Source organism: Macrobrachium rosenbergii, chromosome 29, assembly GCF_040412425.1.
Source record: "Macrobrachium rosenbergii isolate ZJJX-2024 chromosome 29, ASM4041242v1, whole genome shotgun sequence".
NCBI classification, from domain to species: Eukaryota; Metazoa; Arthropoda; class Malacostraca; order Decapoda; family Palaemonidae; genus Macrobrachium; species Macrobrachium rosenbergii.
Genome location: NC_089769.1, coordinates 17,101,449 through 17,122,735, shown reverse-complemented (window position 1 = coordinate 17,122,735; position 21,287 = coordinate 17,101,449). Strand labels below are relative to the sequence as shown.

Sequence of the window (21,287 nt, the reverse complement as noted above, 5' to 3'; positions counted from 1 at the left end):
ACAATGTTTAAATATCAAGACCCTATATTAAGTTCCATGTTTTCAAGAAACACTGTAGAGACAAGGTTAGCAACATTCAAAGAAAAAAATAAAATTTATTGTATGTACATATAAATACAATTTTTCAATAATATACATGGACGTAGGTAACAAGATCAGTTAACCAAATCACTGACTGAACTTGTAACCACTTAAGCAGAATACTTAACTACAAGGGTATATTCATATTGTAACTGAGGCATAAGAACATCAATCCAGAAAGTAAATTTTAATTACTATGCAATTGTTTCTGACCTAGTTGAAGGTAAAGGTCTAACATTATCATTTTGATCAGCAATGGAAATTACAGCCTGCTCAAAGCTTACACTTTAAAATTAAACTAATGGTGACATTAGATCATATGAGATCTAAAGACTAGTCTGTGAGACAATATCGGCTATCATGATTAAAGCAAAGCTTAACTTGAAAACAACCTTTGCAGGTACCTAGTGAAAATCATTAAACAATCAAGCTGCCAATGGTAAGTGGAAATCTCCACTTGCAACATCTAACGCAAATGTGCCTGTATGCTGACAAATGATGCAAAAACATCAGCAACATCTAAAAAAAGAAAAAATTCCTAACAATTTTTTGTGTACCATTTTTGGGATATACAGTAATGTCTCAACAATAATAATACAGTGCTGGTGTATTGCATAAGTTCAACTGACAGGTATTTCCAATGAAAACACGTTTACATTTCATGCTTACTCTACTCATAGTTACCAACCACTTTGAAGTCCTCACAACTACATCTTTCATAAGAGCATTATGATTATAAAAATGATTACTAAGTCAATATATTCTTACAACAATAATCACAACTTTAGTTCACAAGTTTTTATACTAAGGTCTCTTATCATTACCTTTATAAATTATTGTGTAAAAGAATAAATGCACTCTAGGAATATTCAAATATATTTTCATGCATTACACAAAAAAGGTGCAAGAAATGATTGAACTATGATAACTTAGGAACCAAAATAAGCTGATGCTTTATAAAATCACCAAACGTAGTTATTCACAAGTTGCCACTGTCTCTTCTTAAATGCCAAGTGCTACTGGCCTATGAATACACCCCTGAAGTCATTTTGGCATAAAATGGTATCAAATACAGTAACTTATGAACACATTCGGACAACAAATGATTCACAGTATTATCTTTTAAAAGTAGAACTGCCAAATCAATAGTAAAAGCATATAGGTCACTATCACTCTCCAGTTTCATCATGTACACTAGACTCGACTGCATTCTAAATGCCCCATCATATTACAGTTTCAGAATTCACGCCAAACATGTAAGGTGGGGGCCTCTCTGACCTCATTGTGCCTGTGCTGCTAAAAGCTAAGCTGTGAACTGATCCCATTGTGTTCATGGGCTCAGATGATTCTGTACCAACTGACCCATTCGTACGTGCCATCGGACGTCTGTTATTATTACCAGCAATCATGTTGGCACTCAATGAATTGACAGGAGGCCGACAATATGGATTTGGGTTAAGAGAAGGACGCTGACCATGGTAATTTGAATACGATGAATGAACTGAGGGAGGACGTTCCATTGGATCATGACTAGGTGTCGACCCATTCACCGAGTACAATGAATTTGGACGGGAATGCACATACATAGGGTTAGAATGTCCTTGTCTCCCGCCACTTTGTGTTCGTGTGCCTGCAGTTGGATGATAGGAGTCTGTACTAGTGGAAGACTCATTAGCCTTATCCATGAGTCTGTTAACTGGATTAACATACTGTTGTTGTCTTCTTGAACGCTGTGACCCTCTCCCCTGAGTACCAGTCCTAGTCTGAGAACGGCCAGAGGCACGGTGGCGATTCTGTCGCTTTACACGTCTAGGAGTCATTGGTTGCTGGTAGGGACTTTCATCGATTCCAAAATCTGGAGATTCACTTCCTTCACGCTGAGGACTAAGAAAAAACAATACAACTTGTGAAAATGAAATCAACATGGAAAAGCAGTATAAAAATATGCAATATAGTAAATGAAAATATAAAGAATTCAAGGGAAAGAAAAAAATTGTCATGAAAAATAACCTGTGTAATTCACAATTTTGCACAGAAAAACCACTAATTTTTTCTTACTATTGTACTTCAGACATACCAGCCCCATTATTGATGGTTTCAATGAATCAAGCAGATTCCTTTCATATAAACTTACAAATGATGTTTTAAAGTCAGCATAACGTAACCTGTCACTAGCAACCCACATAATTTGTCTGCTTAAAAAAAATTAAAACTGACATTGAAAGCCTACAATATATAAAGAAAAAAGTACATCTAAAGGGATATATTTTTCCCTTTTCCAAGAGTAAATGTGTAGGAGGCAATAACAAAACCTGCAGCTTAATGGTAAATTGTATGCCACTCTTAAGCAACAAAGCTAAACAATTACAGATTTCTTGACAAAATGTACTTTTCTAATTAACATACCAAGTAGTAAAATATTCATAACAACACTAAAGTATTCTGACTATTTTCTTTGAAGTGTTTTACAAATCAAGAAAAAAATTTTAAAGCATGCTTCCTGTGATGTATAATTATTATTTAATTAAATTTCTTTAAAACACTTAAAAAGTAGCAAATCACCTGTATTCCACAGAGTAGATGGACGTAGGACGACTCTTAGCTTTGCCTGTAAATAGTGAAAACTCATATTAGATCATAAACTACAGGAATTGCAAACATTAAATATAGCACATATAATAAAGTCAATTTGATAAATACGTTTCAAAAGCAAGCAATTCCTTTTGTTGTTCTCCATCCAACATCACATACGATATTTGAAAATTATCACTAAGATATAAATTTTTAATTTTTTTGTATTTTGTTTAAAAACATCTTATGTTTTACATTTACACTGGATGTCTACCTTATATACTGAATAGACAAATGTAAAGTAGTATGATGTTTTTGACAGTTTTTAGCTGAGTCTGAATACTAAATCGAGAACACCTTTACAAGACAATTTTAACACCATGGATATGAAAGGTTGACTGTCATGTTGCCAGTTAAGATAACCCTTTTGAGATGTTATTTCATAGCATATCTGTCTATAAAATTTCACCAGACTGAAGTTAACTGCTACAATTGTTAACTGTAGACTCCCATCACCATGCCCAACAGTATTAAGAACTCTTAGAATACTACTCATGTTATTGCAACAAAGAGTCCTCCTTTGATATTTAACCCTCTTGGATTCCAAGGACATCACAGTGTGTTACTGCTTTCTCAATCTTAAAGAATCTAATGGCATAAAAGTATGTCATCAACATAAGATTTTTAGGCTAACTTCAACCAGTTATTTGACATTTTCTAAATTCCAAGGACATCACAGTGTGTTGCTGCTTTATTAATCTTAAAGAATCTGATGGCATAAAAGTAAGATATGTAACTCAATTAGAAAGGATAGCTATGACAAAATATTTAAACCAGACCACTTAGGCAGTATCTACATCATAACTTAAAAACTTCATCAGAAGACCTACCCTGCTATGTAAATGACACGAGAAAACTGCAAATGGTTTATAGCAAAATAAAACTGTTTGATAGCAGATAACATCCAAGGCTGAATAGAAAACTAAATTTAACTACAAAAAATTCTGATGTAGAACTGTATGATAGCACTGAACACTTGGCCTTTCATATCTGAAACTGGCTATTGTAGATGGAATGTTGCTTCCAGTAACTGAGTTACTGAATCTGGCATCTTTTGTTTCCTATTAAGCACTAATGATGAATATTCAGATGACTGAAGACAACAACTAAATTTTCTAGGGATGGTCTTTTCTGCAAAAGAAGGACCCTACCTTCATTTTCCAAAATGCCTATAACATTTGAAGTGCAGAAATTAATGTAGAACCTATGAACACCCCATCTACAGTGATACTGCCTCATCGTTTCCCCACTATAGTATAACAATGGTTCCTGAGATGTATCCTTCAGGAAAATGAAAAATGAATGTAATGTAATTCTCAAACCATAAACAGTGTAAAAAAGATTGAAAACTTGGAAAAATGAATAAAATTCTCTGCCACAATGTACAAAGGTTATTAAATTCTCAAACTACAAACAGTGTAAAAAAGATTACAGAGAAAACTTGGAAAAATGAATAAAATTAAAAGAATATAGCAATTTCAAAGCATACAAAGGTTATTAAATTTGAAAGAAAGAACAGAGGTATAGTAAAAGGAATGATCTTTAGGGATACTGCATTAACACTGTATGAGGTGCACTGGCTAAGAACACTAGGGGTTACTTTTAAATCCCCTTTGAACATATCTTGAATTCTATGTTGTTTTATTCTGAATTTATCAAATCAGATAATTTTTATATGCATGCTGAAAAGATTATACAAAGCCCTTTGGACTATTTTTTATAATGTTCTGTCCAACTTTTATCAAATTATCCAGGTTTCAGTGTCCAAATGTGAGCTGGATTATACAAGCCCTTTACTATTTTTTCTAATGTTCTGTACTTCATTATCCAGAAGTTCAGGAATGACACCATGTACTACTTGCTGGAACATTGAAGATATAAAAGAGACTTTTACACTAATATGATGCATTAATGCAGCCAACAGATGAAAATCAAATTAATTTAATTCCAGGTCTATACTGTATACTCTTGACCGCATCCTTCACTTGAAGGTGGATTTAAAACTGAGTAAAAGATTTTCAGTAATGCTTGTTAATGTCCTTAGCCTCTCCTTGGTTAATCCAATACCTAATGATCAGTTTTACATATAAATGAACTTCAGTATTCATTAAAATGGTTATATTCTTTTTTAATCTTAGTTGACTATTTGTAAAGCCGAATTTTCTTTGTAATTTTTTCAATGGTATGTAGTATAACTCAGAATGCCTTCAAGGTGAAAGACCTTGCACTCAGTTGTTTCATTTGCTTCTTGGTCATACTAATATCTACAAGTGGGTTGTTCAAAGTCTGAATATAATATTCTTTAGCATCATTTAATTCCAGTTCAGTAAGAGAGCACTAAATCTGTACTGGTTTCCTTGCCTATTGCCTATCAAACTCTTAACCCCAAGAGATTACAATTCAATACTTCATGTCTGGCAATTAGGGAACACTGGTCTTTGTTCGGAGGAGAGAAATGTAAAGTAAGAGAAATAAGTAATGGGCAGTAAAAATTCAAAAGATCCCAATTTTGTGCAAATCCTGAGGACTCCATTTTTATGATTTAAAAAAAAGAAAATTCAAACAAAAGAAGTGAAGATAATTTATAAAGCCAAACTTCTAAGTACTGTACAAGGCAATATAAATTTGGTATTGTATTTTGAGTTAAAGTTTCAATTATTCAAGCTAAAACGTGATTAAAACAAGCTAGGTACATAATGCTGTGCACTAAAAAAAAAAACTTCTATAAACAGTAAAATATCCTAGTGACTGTTCAGAGGAAAAGAGAAAAGAAGTTTACAGAATACAGGTCTCCCAGTAGGGGAAACTTAGGCTTTTGATCTCTCTCTATGCAGCAGTTTTCCTAAGTAATAAAACTCAATGACAACATGACCTGGTAAATGACTGATATTCTACACCCTACTACTAAAAATTACATTTGATTCCTTAATGAATATCACGTATTTCATTGAAAACTAAGCAATTACACACAGCTCACCATCACCCTAAAAATTATTACAAAGAACAAAAGTCAACAGTGAGTTTTTGTTAAAGGTGTGTAAAAAACCAAAGTGAAACACGCTGCAACACTAGCCTAAATTTTCTAAAAAGCTTGATAGTCAGACAGTAACACAATTTTCAGATCCACTGCACACAAACTAAAAACCAAGCCACATATTACAGCAAAGGGACAATAAATAACCACAAACCACAACATGACTAAAGGCCACACACAAAAATTACTTTGCAAGATCATCACAAGTGTTAGTCCTCAGAATGGGTGGTGGTAAGGCTACAACAGGGGAGTCAGCACTGCAAGTGACTGGCTGCTGACAACAACGCTGACTATTTTGGCAGTAGCAGCCATGCAAGACATGACTGCCATCAGGCAAATGGAACCCCAGACACACAGGTATTCCGTATATGCAATAGTACCTGGCGTAAGTGGGCTGCACAGCAGTATTACCCGTCACGCCTTGTTCAAAGCCACCTATAAATTCAACTGCAATATCACAAGGATAAAACAGCTGTTTTATAAACATAGTTAAAACCCCTAACCCTTTATTTTATAAATCGTAACAAAATATATACAAAAAGTCGTATGGTGTAGTTGATAGATGTGAAGAGGCCCATTGACAGGAAGTCATTCACAAGTTTCAATTCAATATGTAGTATCTAATTTCAAAACAAAATTAAGATAAAAAGAAATAATCTTCTGCCAATGTACCGTACATGGAAACCATAATGTGATAAATCTGCAAAAAACTTACTTATAAAGTAAAATATAACAAAAAGTCACTAAAGTTTTGACCTGCACAAAAGCCATATAATTAAAATCAAGTCACCGAGAAAATATCTGAAATAAAGAGAATAATTAGTTAATTACAAAGTACACAGCTACAGATATAGGAAAGATATACCAGTTAAATACATGACTAATTATTCTTGAAATGTTCCAGATGTAAAAATTTAATTGTGGAATATTCATTTTACTTAATTATTTTCTGATTTTAATCATTTTTGTTAACTCATGCTCACTTAAACTGTGACTTCTTGCAACCATCTGATTGTGTTTATCAGTTATTTGCTTACAACTACCATCATTTCACACTTCATCCTTCTCAGGACTTTCTTACAACTATTCTAATACAATATTTAATGCATTACAGTTTCAAAGTAAACAAGTGCCATATAAAAGGCATTCCAAATATCTCATTTAACAAATGATTGATGGAGGGCTGGTTACATTTCCATTTATGGCCTACATAATTTAACTGGCAATACTGTAGTAGTAATGATTGTTTATAAACATGCCTAAGATAAAATAATTTCCTAGTAGTCTAGTCACTTCCTTGCATCTTAAGTGTTTCAAACAGTCCCCCCCCAAAAAAAAATCATTTGATTACAAAGTAAGGGTAAGGGTGGATTACCATTTTCAATTTGTTTGAATTTACTTTGAGAAGATTTAAAAGTTCAAGTGCTTAGTTTGTTCTTAAATATGCAGTGAATCTAAAAAAGAAAAGTCTATCACAGATATTTTACAGTAATGGTAGGTTGGCTGTAATACAGTAACATTAAGATCAACCCGTCAGCATTCCAAGTTGTGCATGATGACTTTCTAACGTTAAACTTTCCAGCTGACGTGATTCACAAAGAAAGTCTACAAATTTTATAAGGTTCCTGTTTTAAAGTTTTGTTCCTCTCATCGAAATCTAGCAAATGTCAGCAACCCAAGATATCATCTACTGAATAGTGTTGCCATCTGATCATTTACTGTTAAACAAAGCACTTGAAACTTATTCTCATTTTGTACTCGAGGGGATTGCAGTGGGGGAATAAGCTTTGCTAAACATTAGCAAAATATATTCAATTAAAATTTTTTTCAATGCAAACAATAAACAATATCTTGATTCCCGTTCTCTGTTAATGAAAATTATACAATACAGGCAGTCCCCAAGTTACAACGGATCCGGTTTCGACGACACTTTTCAAATATATTCATCAGAAATTATTTCCTTCTGATTTTCCCGATTTAATGACGCATGTTCCAGGGCTATGGCGCTTACGATCCGATCCGACTGAAGAAATATGGCTACAAAACGGCAGAATAATAAAAATTTGGGAGTTTTTTTATGAAAAACTCAATAAAAAATGCAGTTTACATTGTTTTCAATACACCCAAAGCATTAAAAGTAAGGTTTTCTTAGGATTTTTGACGATTTTTCAGCTTACGATGCGGCGTAGGAATGGAACCCCCGTTGTAAACCAGGGACTGCCTACACTATTTTAGGTCAGATTTTCCCTTTGCTGAGTTAGAAGTATGAATTTTCTCCATGTTTCTGTCTAGAACAACTTCTACCTGAATTTTACTCTTGTCTAGGCCTTCATCTATGCCCTTCCTCCCATATTTTTTGAGCGTTCCTACACTTCTTGGCCCCTACGTTCATGTCAAGTAATTTTCTAGTACCTTTTTCCCCATTCTCATCGCATTTTAAATTGGCTCAATCTTTTGGGATAGCAGTCTATTTCCTAGCTTCTGGGCACCACATTGAGTGACTTCCTCATCTGTAATATGATGTTCCAATCCATAAAACCCCTTCTCATGAACCTTGCAATTATGAAGTTCATGTCTCTTGAAACTTTTTTCAATTTCCTTTGTGAGTGGTCAGGCCCTATACACATATTAAGTTTTACACTGTTTACTAAAAGATACCCTTATCCACCACTAGTCTTGGAATCTCCTACTTCATGTTGTTGCTACTCTTTCTCTTAATGCCCTGTAAATACCTAGTTAACAGTCTAGTACTTTCCCAATGCAAGAGAAGTGTTCTTCCTACTCTAATCCTGTCCTTCCACCATAAAATATTGGTTCTCTTCTCTCTTGTTTCTAGTTTGCTCAAGTAACAGTAAACAAGTTCTATTCCATGCAGGATATATTTTACAAATTACTGAAATTCTCAAAACTTTGCACTAGTTGCAAATATGCAGAAGATATAATTTCAATTCCTGACTGCCTATTAAGGCACTCGAGCTATTATAACACTTAAACCATATGTAAACTACACAGATATAATCAAAACATACATCTGTACATGCAACCTTAAGTCTGTTAACTAAAAATAAATGCTTTAGACAGTTTGTGAATTGAATAGTTATATGCAAAAGCACAATTTTTCATCCCTTAATGCCACACAATACTGGAGCAATTGCACACTTTGAAAATGGGTTTTTCTGTCCAGGCAGGCACCATCCACTGCAGACAGATGCTTAATAATCAACACTTTTATGTCAATAAAAAATCTTCAATATTCTACCTATTGGTGTACTGAGTTCACTGAACTTTGTTTTGTAAATGTTCATATAACAAAACAATGTTCAAGAAAAAAATAATTCACTGTATAAGATAACTGACCTACTGCATGATTAAACGCACCTCTAGATCAGGGTGTCAGTTTAATTAATAAGCCAATTATAACAGTAAACACAAATGACATAACCACTAGCATAATGACAACTTACATTATTCAAAATTATATGTAGTACATGTATTGGTATTAATTCATTTTTACAACTGCTAAATAAAATTTATATTAGAGGAAAAAATCTTTTTAAAAGTCAAAACAATTACTTATAGTCCTCGTCATCATGAAATGTTCCCAAAGATAAGTTTTCCAAATGAAAAGAATAGCCACAGCAGAAAATGCTCACTAGTACACAGATCCATCTACTCCTGACTGTTAATCCAGCTTATTCTTCATGCAGTCTTAATTCTCCTGGGACAGAGACATGAAAATCTGTATAAGAAATCATTTACTTTAAAAAAAATTATTTCCAATCCCATTACTTCCAGTGCCAAATCTTTATTTAAATGAGGAAGAATCAAGTTGTCAAGCATCTTGCTTCACCACTCCATATCCATAAGGTCAGGGAGCTATGAGCGAAAAAGAACCCCAAGTATTAAAACTAATGCAAGAAGTTGGAATTAAATACTTTTAGATATAATACTTATCACCCAAGAAAGTTGCTAGTGCTACTGCCAAAACAGTCTTGGGAACAATATGTTACATTTAACATACAAAAACAATGCATGAATTCTATTGATAGCCAAGCTGATGGAGCTCTGTATGCATGTGTAGTACTTTCCAATTGGAGAACTTAGGAACATCATAGTAATGAGTTTACCCCCTACCCCTCTCCTGTAGCATTCACACAGCCACTTTTCCTTTACAACTCACCCATCTCAAAACCATTTCTATACCATCTTGCTCTGATTCTGCAAGTAACATTATGTCATTAGAATATAGCAGTTTCCAGGGCTCACATCCCCTTATAGCTCCTTTATTACAAAGTTGAACCATAAATAACTGATCTCGTATTCTTCCAATGTATCTGCCCCTATTTTCAATTTAGATCTAGTGTTATACGATACAGTATTGTCATATTCAGTACCCTCTGGTTTTGTAGTAAAAATCAAGTACTCATCTCAGTACTCTGTCAAATGCCTCAAGATCCATAAAATATATGAAATAACCTATTCCTTTATACATAGTATTTCTGTAATTGGCTCATTCTGAAGGTTACTTCCATTTTCAATTTCTCCAGCACATGACCAAACTGGTAACTGCTGATCTTGACAAATTTTCTGGACTTTAATCTGGCACTTTCTACAATAAATTCATAGCTTGCTAAGGCACTCTTATTCCTCCATGCTGTGGTGCATCAACTTTTCCTCTGAATAAAATTTTTACAATGAATTCATCAATGACTGGTTCTCCAGCTGATTTTGGCAAAGTGCTTGTTGCTTCTTATGGTCCTGGAGCTTTCCATTTTCTCCAGGGCTATCCTAACCACTTTCAATGTCACACTTGCCACAGATTTCTCTGCCATATGAACATACTCAAGTTCATATTCATTCCCTTCCATCAGTAGATTTTCAAAATACAGTACTGCATCCACCACTTCATTGCTCCTCCGTTCAAAATTGTTCTCTCTGCTGTTGATATTCTGATTCCACTACCACTGGAATTTCTTCTTTGTTCTTATTCAACCTGCCTTTTACTTATTCCTGAATTCTGTCTATACCTTATCTTCTTCCTTGCCTACTTAATTCTCAGCTCTAGTATACTGTACACCATGACTTGTTTCTCTTTCATGGATTTTTAACTACTTGTTCTCCTTTTATCAAAACATAATCTGTCAGGTTGAATACCAATGCTCCTCAAAAGCTTAACTATTCAGTGGAATACCAATGCTCCTTGTCCTGCCTGGATTTTCTCTTTAACAATCCTTAAAACCTAATGAAGTCCATTCCTTAAACAAGTACTTTGGTCTTACGCTACCAGTACGCCCTTCAACTGCAGTTCTCGTCATTCCACCCAATATGTACTTAGTACACATGAACTACCATTTTTCTAAAATAATTTCCATCAAATATTCTCCATTTCAGCTTGGAACAGTATGCCTACTCAATTTTATCTTTTTTGATAGCGTAAGTTGCTTGCTTCGTCCTCAAGTAGTTACTTTCCATGGTCTACCAGAACTCCATGGTGACCAAACTAATATCAAAGAATTCTCTTCTAGTTGGTCTTTTTGGCCAGGTATTGTGTTGTAATGATTAACATTATAACACGTGATGGAGTATATAATGGACTCAAAGATAAGAGGGCACTTTCCCTTATCTTCAGCAAAGCTGAACCCAGTTTTTCCAGCATCACAAGAACCTGCAAGAAAGAGAAGTGACTATTGTGCATGCGCATCTGCCCTCTTGTTTTCAACTGGACCATTAAAGACCCAGGAACCATTAACTCTCTTTGGTCTATGGCGAATGGTTCATGTCGTTACCAGCACTCCAAAAAAATTAGACTTTTTTGACCGTTTTCATTATCGAGGAACTTGGAAACATCAAAAGTAGCAAGATAAGTGCTTAATACAGTATTAAGTTCCAGTTAAAAGCTTTAGTTTTAAACTTTTGGAATTGATAATTTCTTTGTAAAAGCAGGAACCCAGTTCGTTAATTGCTAACTAGTTTCATAAAGTGAAAATTGTTTTAAATTCTAACTAAATGTTTTAGCTAAAAGAAATGTTCCACAACTTATTAATTTAGTCTAAATTATTCTCACTTACTGCGTAGATTACTGTAGACATTGTATAATCTGAAAGGATTTTCTATATTATTAATATAGAAAATCCTTTCCAGATTATACAGTCTACAATAATCTAGGCAGTAAATGAGAATAATTTAGACTAAATTAATAGTGGATGTTGTCTGTAGCCTAAGTCCTAGGATTAACTATCCTTAAGTGGCCTAACTTAGACCGAGGACCCTAGGATCAGATAACAATATCTGGGCAAAATAAATCGATATAAGAATAAGGCCACATATTAGTGAAATTTTTTCCTTTTATATAAGCCTGTGCATAGCTAAATTAAGCATATTTGGACTAAAACATCTCATATTTGGACTAAATTGTTAGCTTAGACCGTGTAACCCAGGACTAGATGAAATAGTAATCTGTGCTGGATGAGAAGATAATGTAGCCTTAAGGCTACATACTAAAGTAGGCTAATTGTGTTTTATGTAACCCATACCCCTAAGTGTGAATTAAACAATCCAGATTAGGCAGTAGCCTAGATCAGAGTAAATTATAGCCTGGCTATAAGGTTACACATTAGAGAGTTACTGTTTTATATAGTAGACCAAATAGCCTAGGATTGGATATAAACAACAACCTGGGTTAGACAAAAAAAATAGTAGACTAACTATAAGGTTACATGCAGTATTAGTAAGTTTTCTGTTTTTATATAGCTCAGCCTGTACATTTAAGAGTGATCTATAATAATCTGGATTAGGCAATAGCCTATACTAGGTTAAGAAAGAACAAATAAGCCTAGGATTATATATAATCAGTATCCTAAGCTCAAAATAGCCTATTTTTTTTTACAACTCAGTAGCATATCTGTAAGGCTACATACTAGGGGGGGTTTTATGTAGCCTATATCCTTAAAGGTGATAAAAACCTAGAACAGGCAGTAGCCTTACCAGATTAAGTAGGAATCCCTTTTTAAGGAATATCCTACTATTAGCCTAAAACAGCGATGGCCAAATATCAGATAAAAGGGTAGTCTTGGCCACACAAAACAGAAAACCAGATTATAAGATGATTATTTTCTGTATAATTTATATCCTTAAGTTTTAAATAAGCCTAGAATAGGTTATGAAAGAACCTTCCAAGAAATTCTCTATTCTTAGCTTAACGTAGAAAATACCAGAAGCATTAACCCAAGCTATATAAAACAGTAGCTTAGTTCACAGCAGTTAGTCTGAATGGCATGACAATTGGAGTTAAAAATTTCACTTAGCCATTGCAAAAGGATTAACAGTGTATAAGTAATACAGCCATATACAGGTATGAAAACTAACTATAATATTTAATTAACATTGATATTTAATTTACAACTGCACACTTCTAATCAAGTTAACCTTTAATATGGAAACTATATGAGGCACTACAGAAGTGTCCCTCACTTAAAAGCAATTACAGTAATACTAACTAGCTTCTAATAACAACTTGCTTTATATCACTACATTGCTGCCATTAGGCAGGATCCTCAGTTCAAGTGTTCCATACCAAATTGCTCGGTTCACTTTTTGCCAGTGGATACAGCCCATACCACCTGCCATGAGCATAGTCCTTGTAAACAACAAGGAAAATTTGCTTAGTCGCCAGATATGGGCGAGATTTGTAGTATGCTCCTGGCAGCAAGTTTTAAGGATGAAATACAGATAGTCCCCGGTTTACAATGGGTCGGGCTTATGATGTTCTGAGGTTACAACGCTTTTCAAATATATTCATCAGAAATTATTTCCCGGTTTACAACGCATGTTTTGGGGTTACGACGCATTGTATGCCGATCTGACGGAAGAAATATGGCTCCAAAACAGCAGAATAATAAAAATTTGGAGTTTTTTTTATGAAAAACTCTATAAAAATGCAGTTTACATAATTTCCAATACACCCAAAGCATTAAAAGTAAGGTTTTCTTAGGATTTTTGACGATTTTTCGGTTTCAAGACGATTTTCGGTTTACAACGCAGCATAAAAACGGAACCCCCATCATAAACCAGGGACTGCCTGTAGCTCCCTTTAGGCTGTCTCAATGGGTCCTAGGGTTCAGTAGGGATGAGGAAGGGTGAGATTATATCTTTCTGGCAGAACTCTGGCAGCAGATATTTAACTCTTTCTCAGAACAACATCAATGTTTGGTCCAAAACCCAGTAACATCACACCCCAATACCTCCCAGGTTAACCCCATGGAGGAAGTAGAGGAATCTTTACATGGGGTTGACATTCTTACTAAAGAATATGAAGAGGACATTGCCATTGAAATGGACATGCTGAACCCAGAAGGCTCAGGGACACAAATTTTAGCTAGCCATGGGAGGAACCTTCCAGAAGGAATTCTGTTCCCCATGCAGCTTTCGTTGCTGAATAGGATCTTTCCCCCAAAAGGGATACCAGGATCCACCTAACTCTGACTGAAATGACTACATTTCCAGAGAGGTATAGTAACTTACCCAGGACTTCTGCCCCTTGATTAACACACAGTTACAGTTCAGCTGCTGATGCTCAGTTAGACTGTGCAAGCTCCCCAAAAAGGGATACAGTTTATTGGCATTTGATCAATTCCGTATGGAAATTGAGTACCATCAAAGATGCCTTGCCACAGAACGGCAATATATAAGGGACATGAAGCATGATTCCAAAAAGGAAAGTAAGTCAGTCATGTACACCCCAAAGTGTAAAAGTACTACATCCTGTAACTGAAAAGTGAGTGTGGATACAAATGCTGCCCAAACAAGGTCTAATGTTAGAATTCCGACTGGAAACAACAAAAGGGTCAGTTTGGAATACAGAACTTCATATCAAAACATAATAGGCACTCCCATACTCACCCCTGATGATGCTGATAATCCTTGGCAAGACCCTCAATGTGCATTTTCTCTCCTGATGGCAAGTACGTAATTAATGAGAGAGAAACTATAATCGAAGTTGTACATGTAGAATTTAAAAACGGCAGCATTTCCAAACACAGAATGGCACCCGGTACCATCTTCACCAGACAAGGAGAAACCACTAACATTAACAGTTTTCTTACCTATGCCTATAGCATTAAAAGCTATAGAAGTCACCCTTTACCAGGTCAATGAAAAATGGATCTCTACTTCCATTTTGAATAAGACCCAAGTTGCTCAGCAAGTACCCCCAGCCTTCTGTCCCTTCACTTTCAAAATTATTAATCATGTGAAGACAGATTTTCAGAATTTGTAGTGACTAAAAACAAGAGACTATGGCAAAATTAAAACCATCTGCCACAGTCATCCCAGTTTCAAGAAATTCCACCGAGGAATGGGCAATGCTGCAATTCCCTTTTAAAAGGAAAAAGCTCCCTTTAGATATAGCTAGGCAGAAGTTTGGGACCCCTATGAGAAGACTCTCAGAAGGGACAGCCTCGTCAGAATTTTATGCTAGGCTCAGACTCCTTAGTATTATAACCTCTACCACCTTGCTGGAAAGTTGCCACCTAAAGGCTTCCACAAGACCCCAGGATAATTTTTGCTGTTGAGGACAAAAGTCTTAAGAGAACCTGATGGGAAGCACTCTGTGACTTCCTAGAATGGCACATAAAAGTGTGAATGGAAGCACTGACGGGCTCCATTAAATCACTCTCCAATGTCAATGCATTATTTCAGTCTAACCCCTTCTGTAAGGACTTGTTTGAGGAGTCTGTTGTGGCTCAACTCAACGAGCATGTCCGCCAACAGAACTGTACAGTGTAAGCTCTTCTGGGGAAAAGGGAATTCATGAAACAAAGAACCCAAAATTTCCCTTTACCCAACCCCAAAAAAGGCTTCCTTTGATCAAAAATCATATAAGCCTTCAGTCATCCCAAAAATTTTCCTCAGAAAACAGGCAAGTGGTCAGAGGGGACAATTCCCTACAAAGGGACAACAACAACAAGGACATCCTTTTTCACAAGGTCCAAAAACCATCTTATAGGGGGAAAAAAGGAAAAGCAACACCTGGAATGTCTACCAAAGGCAAAGGCAGATACCAAGAGGAATTGTATGGTGGGGGTTGGCTTTGACACTATCACAGACAATGGAAGCTTTCCGTGTGGGAGGACAGCATTATTTATGTGCCCAGAAGGCCCTGTTAATGGGGCCCATAGAAAAAAACGTGTATATTCACCGCCAAGTACATCTCCTCAGCATCTTCAAAAAGGATTCCTCCAAAGAAAGAGATCCTCAACCAATCAACATTGAACAAGCACATTGTTTGCTAAAAGTTTCAGATAATTACCATTGCCTAAGTATGTTGAATCATTCCAAAAGGGGACTTGGACAGTTTATATAGATCTGAAAGATGCATACTGGCATGTCTCTATAGCCTTTCCCTTCTGTCCCTTCCTAAGGTTCAGGATAGGGAAAGATATGTACTGATTCAAAGTCATGCCCTTTGGGCTAAACATTGCCTAAAGAATATTTTACAAAATTAGCGACAGTATTCTTTTGAGAACTCACACAAAAAGGAATACAACTAATAGCCTACCTAGACAACTGGTTGATCTGGGGGCCCACAAGAAAAGAGTGCTTGAAAAACCTAAGAGCAATGGTCAACAGACTAAGTCAAAAGGTTTTATAATAAATTTGAAAAAATCCCATCTCACACCCAGCAGACACTTTCAGTGGCTGGGCTGGGACTCTTTGGCCTGTTGTCTCTCCTCACCAACTCAAAACAGAATAAGGCAAGTCCTCAAAAAGTTTCTTGCATAGCCCAGAGTTTCCAGATGGCAATTAGAACGTATGATGGGCTGCTGCAGTTTGCATCAGTAATAGATCCAATGCTAAGATTGCAACTAAAAATGTGAACAAATTCTGGCTATCGCATGCAAGAAAAAAGATGCAAGACTGACCTCATCAAAAGATTAAAAAAGTTGGGGAGTTACTTTGGCCTTGGATCCGGAAGGAATCTCTGGCGAAACAGGTCACCCTGACTCCTCTGTCTGTACGAGTGGACAATACACACAGATGCCTCGTTGACAGGTTGGGAGGTTATTGGGAGGATCGTCAGAGCTACTCTGAGGAATTCTGATATCAATTTCCTGGAGCTGATGGCTGTCTTTTTGTCTCAAAAAACTCACACCTTCAGAAGAGAGAGACAACATAACTACAATATCCTACATCAAGAGGTTGCGATCACGGTCACCTCCTCTCAGTATGATAATGCTAGCCACCCTTCAGATGGAGCAAGCTAGGAAGTGGCACATGTTGGCAATTCACCTTACAGGGGGTCTCACTGTAGTAGCAGACTCTCTATCAAGGAAAACGACAGCCTCAACAGAGTGGATGTTGGACAACCACTCTTTTTAAACAACAGCCATCATGCTTCCACAACCATAAGTGGACCTGTTCACCACGTGCAAGAATCACAAACTCCTGATATATGTGTCTCCAAACCTGGATAGTCAAGTAATTACAAGAGATTCCTTCCTAAAGACTGGAACAAGGGGAGGACAATTTCTTTTTCCTCCATTGTCCCAGATTTCAAAGGTTTTGAGCAAACTTAATAACCAAATTTCAAACAGGCATGGGTTCCTATTCATCAACGGACAAAAGCAATTTCAAATTGGCCAATCCCAGACAATAGGAGGGAGTGTCGTTTATGCATCCTCCTTTCTAAGCTGAGACCTTCACGTATGGATTTTTAAAAAATATCTATCGTGAAAATTACTCACCCAACATTGCTAGGCACCAAGTGCAAAAATTACGGACATCATCTTTCCGACAATACCAGTCCATATGGAAGATATGGTTAGATTATATCGATAATGAGAGCCCAGCTGAGATTTCTATACGAAACACTTTTTATTTTTCTACTGTACCCTTTTGAAGACAAATGCCTTGTGGTTACAACAGTCATGGCAAATGATGCTGCATTAATGGAACCCTTGCTTTATGGATTCAGGATTGACTCCAGTATAGAAGTTGTCACCTCCCTTTTGCAGTCTTTTGCTCTACAAAGGCCCGGTCCTGAAAGGCTTCCAATTACTTGGTCCCTGAACAAGGTGCTTAGACTTCTATCAACCCCTCAATTCAGCGGACCAAATACAGCCACAACGCACATGCTACAAAAGGCGATCTTCTCGATTGCATCAGCATCAGAAGCTGTGAACTGGGCTCTCTTACACGGGGACGATGCATCATGCAAACAGGTGACCATCAATTATTATTGCCCTCTGGCCCATCATTCCTGGCCAAGAATGAGGATCCTTTAAAAAGGAAATCTATTCTTATAAGAAACTCAATTTAGCAGACAAGACATTATGCCTGGTTCATGCATTTAAGGTTTCCTAGAAGTCACAGCAGACATCCCAGAGGGTTCTATTTTCCTACGCCCTAGCACAAACTAACCACTCTCCCTACAAGGGCTGAGAATGATTGTAGTGTTTCTCATTAAAAAGGCAAATCCACACTCCTTTCCTTGGGCACATGATATTAGGAAAGTAAGTACGTCGTTGGCCTTCTTCAGAAATGTCTCTTTCGAAGAAGTCTCTGAATGTTTAGGGTTGTCATCCGTTAAATTAATGCCATGTGCTCCAACAAATTCGACTACACTGTGTATCAGTAGGTGACATGGTTAGTCTTAACTCCTAGGTGCTATGGCAGAAAACCAGGGGTCTTATTGATGGTGAGTGTGCTAACTATCCCTGGGAGAAGGGCGACAGTACTGCAACCAAACCCAGCATGCTTAGGTAAGCCACTGGAGAACTACATCCTAAAATGTAAGTTCGTGTATAGTTTCTTGTTCCTTGGTACCAAAACCTGACGAGTATTTGGAATAAAGAATAGGACTTGGAATCTGTGGCTTGATCTCAGACCAGAAATGTTTTTTCCTTTGGGGTGTTGGGATTAAAAATTAAGAGCTTAAGCCTTTTTCGTCACCTGTCAGTTTCTTTGTGAAGCTCCTTGAGGATGAACAAGCGACTACGCCAACAAAAAAAAGGTTTTGACATATGAAAAACCTAACTTTGGTAGTTGCTGTTGAGTTCTCAAAACCCTCCCACTTCTCTGACTAAAAGGCATGGGATTTAGGCAAGTGATTATTCTGCATTAACCAACAAAAAGTGATGGCTCCTTGGTCTTTAACAGGTGGTTGTAAACAAGAGGGAGGATGCGCATGCGCAATAGTAACCTCTCTTTCTTGCAGGTCTTTTGACAGTGGAAAAACTGGGTTCATCTTCTCTGAAGATGAGGGGAAAGTGCCCTCTTATCTTTGAGTCCATTATGTCCATCACATGTTACAATGTTAATCATTACGACACAATACCTGGCCAAAAAGACCAACTGGAAGAGAATTTTTTGATATCAGTTTGGTCACCATGGAGCTCTGGTAGACCATGAATGGTAACTCCTTGAAGACTCAACAGCAACTACCAAAAATAGGTTTTTCCTATGTCAAAACCTTTTATGTCTAATTTTCTAATACTGTCAGACATTAGACAAACTGAATTTTATCTCAGAATTAAAGCCTTCAGTGGAAATTGAGGACACTAACAGAAAATCTACCATAAAAATGATATACCAAATTTATCAGCTGCTTTGACGTATGAAGAAGCCAGCCTTTTCTAACATAGGTCAGAAATGAAAACTTGAATAAACTATTTCCACAATGCTCATAAAAAAACCATACTCACAGCTATCATCCTCCTCAGAAAATACTCTTATAAGATATGCAGAGAAAATCAAGCCCACAACCTGCAAAGACGATACAAAATTTTAGGCTCAAAAATACACAATCTCTTATAATATGATGATAACTTGGACTGCCACAAATTACCATATTGTGAGGGTGAAAATCAAGGTAAGTGCTAAAAAAACAGACACTGGGACTTCAAACATCATTTCAAAAATAATCTTCAGCTAGTTTCACAAATTTAAAAGTCACAGTCATTACTCAACACAGCTAAAATAGCAATTCTGAAAGGATAACTGTTAAAGTATGAACCCAAGTACGTTTAAAAGTTTTTACACCCCTGTAGGGGGTAGTGCTGTAAGTGCACCCCATGCGGTGCACTGTAGGCATTCCTTAAGGTTCTTTGCAGCATCCCTTCGGCCACTAGCTGCAACCCCTTTTACTCCTTTTACTGTATCTCCATTCATATTCTCTTTCAAACATCTTACTTTCTACCCTCTTCTAACAACTGATTTATAGTGCAACTGCGAGGTTTTCCTCCTGTTACACCTTTCCAACCTTTTTACTGTCAATTTCCGTTTCAGTGATGAATGACCTCTTAGGTCCCAACGCTTGGACTGGCTTAAATTCTATTTTCTATTCTCTGACAGTTTTTATATTTCTTTAGATTTATTCCCACCTGATTACCTTTTTCTTACTTCAATTTTTTTTAACTCTCAATTAAAATTGATTCTTTTGAGCAAATTTTCTAGGTCTAGAAGCCTAACAAACTTTTCTATAATATTATAAAACTAACCAAATTAGTGAAATTCATAACCTCACAAAGGTTATATATTCTTAAATGGTAAAAAATGCAAGAAAACATTGAAGTGGATGGGCACCTAAGTAGAAAAAAGTACAATGGCAATGGAAGAGAGAAACTCTGGAAGGCATAAAGCACTACAACTTACAGCAACTGGAATTCTACAATTAACCACTATGTACTACTACCAGAGCTGTGCAATGTGTAACATACACAGTAGCAAGTGACTGGTGTGAGAATTTCATAATAAAAACACAGTTGAATATTCTACACAAGATATAAATGCAAATACTTTGGTGTTCTGACAATAAAGTATGTGTCTCTATAAGTACATGTCATTATGTGACAATGTAGTGTTCACCGCACTCCAGCGCATAGGTGAACACCTGATGATCTGCTGAGCTCAGCACAGAGTGCCCGAATGTAAGTCACCTTTAGACACAGCTGTATCTGTGACACGTGGCCAGAAGACCTCATCAGCATTTTGTCTCGAATGTTCTAGAAGCTTTGTCCGGTTAGAACCTGAATATGGGTGTGTCGTGAAGGGGTTTGTGCATTTGTCGGTAATGAAAAGTGGTTTGTAGGTGTAAGTGTTGAGAGCTTTTGTGAAAAGTCATACATTCATTTTGGAAGACCTGGTTCCTTGCTGTAAGGGTGAGTGTTAAAGATAAACAGTAAATTCACATTTTAGTGGCTTATCATTTCTTCTAATACTTATTTCTATGTGGGGTAATGGGGTTAATGTGAAATGATGGCCACTTAAGTGAACTGGTGACAAAAAAGACACATAACTAGAATGGGGGCTGAATAGTGATTGGGGTTGAGATGGGAAGAATCCCACTTATAGTTCTTGTGACTGATAACATGTTTGGGAAGATGTTCATTTACCTTTTTCTTTCCATTTTAGCACTGTATTATGTTTATATTTGCCATTTTTAACCTCTTATGTTGCATTTGCAAAATAAACTAATTTTGTAAACCAAATTTGATTTATACACATTAAATGTAGGGTTTAGTAATCCTGAGAGAGAGAGAGAGAG

General features: G+C 36.3%; 1 protein-coding gene across 2 annotated transcripts in view; it reads right to left on the bottom strand.

Moving 5' to 3' along the window:
* Positions 1–82: 82 nt before the first annotated feature.
* Positions 83–21,287, bottom strand: part of NKAIN (Sodium/potassium-transporting ATPase subunit beta-1-interacting protein) — a 67,360-nt gene continuing 46,155 nt past the window's right edge. For both annotated transcript variants that reach the window (XM_067131179.1, XM_067131178.1), the window contains exons 5-7: positions 19,447–19,507; positions 2,644–2,689; positions 83–1,965 (exon numbers count right to left, since the gene is read on the bottom strand). In XM_067131179.1, coding sequence (XP_066987280.1) covers positions 1,305–1,965; positions 2,644–2,689; positions 19,447–19,507 — 768 coding nt within the window. In that variant the 3' untranslated portion in view covers positions 83–1,304. The remainder of the gene's footprint in view (positions 1,966–2,643; positions 2,690–19,446; positions 19,508–21,287) is intronic.